The 9257-nt window shown below is 32.1% G+C and overlaps 1 protein-coding gene across 1 annotated transcript; it reads right to left on the minus strand.

Annotated features, from left to right (window-relative positions):
• Positions 1-8160: 8160 nt before the first annotated feature.
• Positions 8161-8718, minus strand: LOC111411191 (agamous-like MADS-box protein AGL80). The gene has a single exon (XM_023041746.1). The coding sequence runs from the start codon at positions 8716-8718 to the stop codon at positions 8161-8163; it is 558 nt and encodes a 185-aa protein (XP_022897514.1).
• Positions 8719-9257: the final 539 nt, after the last annotated feature.

The following is a 9257-nucleotide window of genomic DNA, read 5'->3' on the forward strand; positions in this document are numbered from 1 at the left end:
AATTAAATAATTAAAATCGAAAAGACAAAAATGAAATCTTGCAAAAATCCTAATTGCCCATTCATAATTAAATTTGTTGGATATAAAATAAAAAATAAGAAAACAATGGAGCCATTATAAATTTTGTCAACCCTATATAATTTTTTTTTCCTTTTTAAGATAGCCCGCCTCACTTTTAAGAATTTGATCCATATCTATTATGATGTCAATGCTCATTCTCCATCTAGCTCTAGATTGAGAAAACGTGACTTTCAGCCATTCAACACCTACATTCCTCCTCCATTAGACCTTTTTCTAAGTGATATATATTAAATTGTTGATCATATGCACAATTAATCACACATGTCAAACCACTACAAAAAATTGTTATTTCCAGACGAGATATTTTGCAAAATAAAACAGTTATCGCAATGAGTAATTTAGCACGACACGTTTTTAAAGCTTATCGCAAATACTAGACAAAAAAGTACCCAAAAAAATATAAGCCTACATAAGAAATTGTGCAATATCCAAAAGTGCGACAAGTAATAAAGAATTGTGGCAAAAAACATGATGGGAAGCATGGAGCCAATATATTGTTTGGTGGGGAATTTATGGCAATAAACTGTCATTTCTTACAACAAATTGTTTTTTGTGATGTAATATGATCTACTGTCTGTGACAATTAATTTTTGTTGCTAAAAATCTAGGGATGGTGGAAAAAATTTGCTATACCCATATTTTTTTTTTTTTTTTTTTTTTTTTTTTTTTACAAGGTGTCCTATTCTAGACTAATCCTTGGGTCTGTGATCCGGCCCCTCTTCACACAGTCCGGTTAATCGCAGGATGTGCCTCCAACTGGCCAGGGTCCGAGCGCTCCCCACCTGGTCTGACAAAGTGCCAAGCAAGCCAATCCAAGTTGCACCTTGCCTTCCAAGAATAATCCTTGCCTTCCAAGTTCCCACTTGCCTTCCAAGAATAAATCCTTGCCTTCCAAGAGCCCCATGTTTCGAACTCACGACCTCTGCTCTGCCAGATTTGACAGCGTCCGTCCTTTGCCAGTGGAGAAGTGCCCTGGGGGGCTGCTATACCCATATTTGTCATTACTCTAGCCTGTAGGGATGGTGAAAAAGAAAATGAGACATCCACACTTGTCACGTATTTGTCTTTTTATAAATAATATTTGTCACAAGCCTATTCTACTATTTTTTATAAATAAATGAATTGCAAAAAAATTCTAACATTTAAAATTCGATCATTATGATTGCATTTAGTTTTTGATTGAATGGCCTTACTTGATTATTATGATCCAAAATTCTTACACTATTTGATTGAAAGATTTAAAGCATCACAGAAATATTTGGGATTCCATAGAATAATGGAAGCTCGTCGGCACCTATGAAAAGAAGGAAGAACTCACCCTGAGTAAATGGCAGGCGTTGGGTACTTAAACATCCTTTGGAAAGTTACTCGTAACTTGGACACAACAATTTTTCTCAACATAATGCAGATTGGATTTCATCTCGAACTGAAATCACAAAGGAAAAGAAAGTTATTTTCCGTGCCAAAGAACAAAAAAGTCGTTGACAAAAAAGCTATGGTACTGTTGTGGGAATAAATTAAAAAATAGTTTATGATTGTAGTGTAAAATAAATTATTTTATGTGATAAATATATTAAAGCCACATTTATGTAATTTTACTCATTACTATTTAATTAAATAAAAAATGCGGAAAATTGTAGTCTAACTAAAAAAAATTTGTTGTGGTAATATTATTACCTTTCTATTTTTTCTTTTCAATTTTAGATATTTAAACTTTTGGCACAGATTTTTCATTTTTTTTTTTGTAACTTAATGATTTTTATTTATTTCCTCATAATTTAGTTATATAAGGACAATTAGGTCTTTTAAAAGTTTAGGTTTTACTTCGTACACTTGCTATTTAAACTCTCATTGCAGCTCTATCGTTTTTTGAATAAAAATACGAGGGTTTTAATTCTGCCGAACTTTAATTATTCTATGAAATCCCAAATATTTCTATGATGCTTTCAATTTTTCGATCAGAATCAATGCTCATAGAAGCTGATGATTTGTTGAAGACATGTTTTATTATGTTTTCTTACGTTGCTTTATCAAGGGCCAATTCGATTGTTTTACCAATCTAGTTTACATATCACCAAAAACTCTCACGTTCTTGGTAGACTACCAATAATTCATCTTAGTACCCTTCAACAACCAAAGAACTTAATTATTTATACAATTATATTGTAATAATTTATGTAGAGAGTGATCACAAATATGCTACCATGGTATTTCATAAACTTTTATTTTCATTTTCACAAAGTATCTCATGAATTTATACCATATCTCGTATTACAATCGAAGAGTTGAGCACAACATAAATTATTCGTCAGAATATTGTTTCTTGAGATGATCACATCTACAACGATTTGCCCAGTTTATTAAATAAATATTGCTCAGTTTTTCAGAACATTCATCAAATGCACATCTAACGCACAGGTGAACGTAGATTGAAAACTAGGAATTGAGATTTTTTTAAGCATGTAGGTGATGAAATTATTTATTAATTATTTTCATTTCTTTATATTACACTGTAAATGTTTGAATGTATAAGTAATATCGATATCTGAGCATTAGTTAATACAAAGGACGCCTTTTTTGTTTTAATCGTCTAACTCTCTCGTGTAAATATTTTTCTAATTTTAATTTGGTTTGGATACACTCTATTGCCTCCAAAATTATACCTTTTTTCTTCCGATTTTAGCCATCTCTATGCACTTAATATTAATGGATTATTTTTCCCTTTTTTTTTCATAGCTAAATTGGAATATTGACAATCCCATATTGACAAATTTTTATTTCACTTGTACAAGACAGTTGCCACTTTCCAAATAAGCAATAAAATGTTTATCCATGTGATTTTATTTCTTATTGTGCGAAAATTGATTGCTGAAATTTAAAAAGGAAAATAAATCATTAATACTAAGTGCATAGAGATGGCTAAAAAAGAAATTGAAAAACTATAATTTTGGAGACAATATAGTGTATCAAGAATAATCAAAAATTAGAAAAATATTTACACAAGAAAATTAGATGCGTAACAGAAAATATGGTGTCCTTTGTATTAACTTAATTCTCCGACATCGGTGTTACATATACCTTCAAACATTTACAGTGTAATATACTGAAATGGAAATAAATAAGTAATAAATAATTTCATCACCTACATGCTTAAAAAATCTAAATTCCTGGTTTTCAATCTACGTTCACCTGTGCATTAGATGAGCACATTTTTTTGAAAAATGAGCAATATTAATTTAACTAACTAGGTTAATCGTTGTAGATATGATCAATATCATGCAACAATAATTTAATGCAATGGTTCGTGATAAATTGATTTTATACACTTATTCAGGGCTTTAAATAATGATATTGTAGCCTAATTCGTGTTATGTGGGGTCTAATAGGTAAAACTCATTATTTGATAAAGAATTGAAAAAAAGCAAAAAATAGAGAAAATGGAAAAATCAAAACTACAGGGACTGAATGCAATAATTCAAAAGTTGTGTCAGATTGCGAGGCAGCGATTCAAGAATGCCAATGTCAATTGGAGTTGAAGAGAAGTCAACAAGATGAGAAATTGTGAAAAGGGATCAAAGTACACACTTGAGAAAGTTCATGGTCCCACATACGCAATGTCACTAAAAATCAACCTAAGGCTAAATCATGTGTATTTTGCATACGCACAAGGAAAATTTTTTTTCCTTTTTTTCTTTTGGAAACTTTTGGTATACAATCTTTCAGCACTCTACAACAAGCCATCCAAAACATGGGGACCTCCTTAGACCTAAAAAATCATAGATTCTAATTAATTTTGGAGGCAAAGAACGAGGCCAGCAGCTTGGAATCAAGACGAATTGTAAGGAAATTGAAGATTTTTCTTCCGAATTCAAGATTCACATCAAGAATGAGGAAAATTCTTATTTCTTTTTTCCTAGTGATGATTTTCAAATTGTTCTTTTGTAATTTAATTATACACATGTTAGGCTAGTTTTTCAATTGTATTGGACTAGTATTTGAACCCTATTTTCGTTTATATCAATCAAGACATTAATTTAGGAAGTTCTTGTGTTGTTCGGTTGATTTTACATACACATTGTACTATTTGGTTGTTTTACCATCAATTAAATAGTTAGTTGTTTGTTGTAGTATTGGAATACTCACAATAAACGTAGAATGTAGTAAAATTAACATGTACATCTAGAATTAGGAATAAGCTCTTTCACACATGTAATCTGCCATGTTTGTGCCCCATTATTTCCTCATTAAAATGAAAAATATGACCGTTATCCATTACATCAAGCCACCATATTTGACTTTTTATCTCTTGTGTGGGCCCATAATGGCTATATTTTCCATTCTCATTTTTACAATAATGTGGCTCAAACAAGGGTTATCGATAATCTAAATTAGATGTATGATTTTCATGTGAATTAGTACTAGGAATAGGATCGTCTCGTGCAAGTCATAGGTTGGTATATCTTTGGATACAGTATTTAACATATTAGCGTTATCCGTTGATAAAAAAATACATGAACTGAATAGATTAATTATTGAGAATTGAGATAGATGAAAATAGGTGGATATATGAATCCAATGCAGGCACTACGTAAATAGGAACATCATATATACTTGCTTTCTTAGTGTAGAAATAACATAAATATCAAAACCCAATTCTCCTTCGATGTTACTACACTTCAAATTTGATAAAAATGATTGAACTGCAAAATAAACCTTATTCCTTGTGAGAACGATACTCACAAATCTTATTATTTGTACAATGATTCCGTACGCTTGTGATTTTTGTCCGAACAAGTTTTTGGAGCTATTGTCGGGGAATAACAATTTTAATTTTAGTTAAATAGTTTATATTAGATTCGATTTTTTATTTTTTATTTGCTTTTATTTGTTTTAGATTATTCATTATACTACCTAATCTCATCATATTTCACTTCTCTTAGGGGTGACATCAGTTTATGCAAGATCCTGATGTCATCGAGCTAGCTCCACTAGATTTCAAAATTGAAAGGGCTTTCAAACGGTGTAGGAAAGAACAGAGAAAAGAAAGGGTAATGGCTAAAATCCAGAATCAGTTTTGGGATGCGCTTCGGGATCCATTTCAAGCAGCGCCTCTCGTTCAGCGAAGACCCCATCGCCAATGAAGTCCCAATATTTGTAGGGGATTATGTGAATCCAGGGCCAATACTAGTGCAACCGCCTATTGTCTACCCATCATTTGGACACGTAAATTTCCACCTTCAACCTGGTGTTATCAATCTCTTCCAGAATTATCATGACATCAAGTCTTCAGGAAAGCTACAGAAAACTTTCATGAGCACATATAAGCTTTTCTGATGTTGTACGAAGTCCTCAGTCATGAGAGAATATCTTTAGATGCCTTCCAAATGTGCATGTTCCCTTACACATTGAAGGAAGGAGCAAAATCATGGCTATACTCACTATTTGCTGGAAGTAATGTATCATGGAATGACATGATGCAAAAACTTACCATGAAATTCTTGTGCCATTTCGAATCAACCAAAGAAAATGAAGTATATGCATTCAAACAAAGGGATCTTGAGACATATCTAGAGGTATTGGAAAGGTTCAAGAGTACGTTTAGGAAGTGTCCAAATCTTGACATTCCTAAGCAGGCACAGATATATCTCTTCTACAATAGATTACATCCCAAATTTCGTAACACTGCAGATGCTTCATGGGGGTCCAACTATGACACTGGAGATCAACAATGCATGTAACCTATATGAGAGGATTGTCGAGGATCAGGCCAATCACCAACCAACAGGAAGCTCTGAGGAAGGCACTGGGATATATAATGTACACGCAATGACAGTGTTAACAGCACAGATAAAAGCAATAACGAAGAAGTTTGACACTTTAGCTCAATATGTGCACATGGTACAACATCCAGCTCCATTTTGCATAGGTTATGGGGTAGATCACATCATTGCAATCTACCATTTGGCTTTCACTCACATGGGTCAGCCAACAAAGGTCAGTTATATACAAAACTATCAGAGGCAAAATGGACCTTTCCACACAAACTACCATCCAGATTTGAACAAGCATCGCAACTACACCTGGACGGATAATTGGGATCAAGAAAATTAGATGAGGGACAATCCACCAATGATTCAGCAACAAGAAAAGAGGCAATCTTTGGGGGATCCACTTGTCAAGTACTTGCATCCTCTATAGAGTCATTATATTATGCATTCTTTGGCTGAATTATGAAGACGTACACAATATTTGTTGTTTCTATTCACGCTAGCCCTGATTTTGTTCAAGTAATGGAAGCTTTAATTATGGTGTAGGTGTCAAGAAAAGTCTGTGCAATAGCAAATTACGAAAGAACGAGCTGCACAAATTCTAGGGATACTCAGTTTCTTTTATGAAAAAGGCAAAATCCTGTCCAATAGACAAATGGATACGCTTTTCCAATTTTGTCTTCAATCATTTTGTTAAACTTAAAACGATTACATTTTATTTTTTTTAATTTAGTTAAGTACATTATTTTATTAAACACATTTATTTTTCCATATTTCTATGTAATATGCCTTCATCTCAATAATGTGTTTTGTTAAAAACTGACGTTTTCATATAAAACGAACAAATGATTATGAGTCACAATAAAAGTGTGTACACAAATAAATGTAAACTTTAGCATTATACAATGCCAACTTTCATGCATTTTTAGCAATCTAATGACTGTATATAATTCTTAAAATAACTTTATGATTCTATTTTAAAAGCAGATTAATTTTAATTTGAAGCGATAAGCTTATAATTAAAAATAGAGAAAGAATCTTTAGATTAAAGGAAAAATATAATTTGAAGAAATAATAATATATATAGATACACAACGGTTCACGGGTAAAAAAATCCCTAAAAATGTGCAAGCAAACATAGTGGAAATAATAAATTAAAATGAGTTATAAAGAGAAAAATGTCAGTTAAACGTGCTTCGACAAGCTATCAATATTAAAAGACGAAATAGAATATTCTATAAACTCAATATACTTGTATTACTATATTTTTCTTGCTCAACTTCTCCATGCAAAAAATTAGATATTTTATTGTACATCACAAGCAGGCACAAACCATTTTCTTCTAATTTCTCTCTCTGAGAACTCGTTTCCCTCTAGGATCTCTCACAGTAAGCACTGATTTCTGCAATAATGTGTACAAAATTCTTCTATTTACTAAGCAACAACTCTTTGTCACGAACAATTTTTATTCCCTACCCCCTTCTACCTGTCACATTCAATTCTTGTATTAATTGCCTAATGTCAACGTGATTCTATACCTTATTTGAATTGTACGATGTTCATTCCTTTACAGTATTGGGACCTATTCTTTATACATATATAATTTCTAAACATTTTCTTATATTTTCAAATTTGAGTCAAATCCGACAATTTCCACCGTTACTCAAATTTTCTTAATCACAACAAACATTCACACATATACTAGTAGAAGTCATTATTTCTAGATCAACTTTCATAGTTTATTGTCGAAGATAGGAGCTATATTCATACATTCATTGAACATGAATCTTCTAGATATTTGGCATCTTTCAATTTTGATCTTCAGTCTTCTTGTTACTAGCCAATAAATCTCTCGTCACTTCTTATTCTCTTGCATTAGTAGGAGGGTTTTCAAATGCATAATTAAGTCTATTTATAAAAACAACAATTTTACGCAGAAATATGTAAATTTGACTTCAATTATGGAAATGTATAACAAATTTTATCTTATATATACACACACACACACTCAATTTCTTTCCATATCAATCCTTTGAAAATGCATTAGATTTCACATCTTTAGTACATCTGGAAACTGAGAAATTCGCGTTAACTACAGTTATGCAACAATAATGGAACATGTAATTAATTTGTACTGAAGTGGTCTAAATTTAGAACTTAACATCAATCAAAAATTTCATCTATTTAATATTTTTATAGTAACAGGCACGATAGTCAAAACAAAATCACGGGAAGAATAAAAACAAACCACTGTAATTAATCCAAAAACAACCACAGATGTAAGTAAAAGGTTACGATTTATGAAAGAGAGTTAATTCCTAAAGCTGGGTCCAGCGGCAACGTCCCTAGGAGGACTGGAGCTAGTCCCACCCATTTGTAATGTTGTAGCCCGGTTCTTTTCCAGTTCCTCCATTCGGGCCATGATGTCCTGCATATTTCGCTCAGCCAAATGTCCCATTTCAGTTATGTCATTTAGAGGAGCATTTTGCAGACTCGACAAACCAGCCATGCACTGGTGCATCTGAATCTCCATGTCTGTTAATCTGTTAATCCTTTGAAACTTTTCAGCTTGTTTATGAGACTTCTGAACCCTTTGAATCATATAGGATTCCTGATTGAACAGTCGCTGGGTCTGTTCCATTTCCGGAAGTTCCCGAAATCTGGAAATAATTTGCTGAGCATCAAGTGGAGATGGCCAAACTGTTGGCTGAGGTTCATGGGCACCATATATTATAATGCAACCCTGTATATCACACAGAGTGCAAAGTTCGTTCATCTTGTTCATTATCCCCTTCTTTCTCTTTTTAAATGATGCTCTTCTCTCTGCGTCGTTGGCTATATACTCAAGCTTTATTTTTCCTCTAGTCATGTTTAGGGATGATTTTTGGAGGGTGAAATGGTGTTGTGCACGTTATTTTTATTTCCAGAAGATGGTATTTATAGATAAAAGATTGGATTACTGATTGAATAGCAATTGTTTATTTTCCTTTTTTAAATTCTAGTATTTAATTTTCATACAACAGGAAGTAAAATCATATGGACAAACATTTTCTTGGCTTTCTTGGGAAGGGGCAACTGTCTTGTACAAGTGAAATTAAAAATTAGTCAATATGAAATTATGAATATTCCAATTTAGCAACGAAAAATAAGGGAAAATATTCATTAATATTGAGTGCGTAGAGAATGCTAAAATAGAAAGTAAAAAAAATTATAATTTTTGTAGGCATTACTGTGTATTCAAAATAATTTAAAATTAGGAAAACACTTGCACAAGAAAATTAGAAGAGTAACATTAAAGAAGGTGTCATTGGTATTAAGTTAATGCACCAACATCAATATTACATATACCCTTCAATCGATTACAATTTAATGAAATATAAATTAATAAATAATAAATAATTTCATCAC

Source organism: Olea europaea, chromosome 15 (genome assembly GCF_002742605.1).
Source record: "Olea europaea var. sylvestris chromosome 15, O_europaea_v1, whole genome shotgun sequence".
In the NCBI taxonomy this organism is placed as follows: domain Eukaryota; kingdom Viridiplantae; phylum Streptophyta; class Magnoliopsida; order Lamiales; family Oleaceae; genus Olea; species Olea europaea.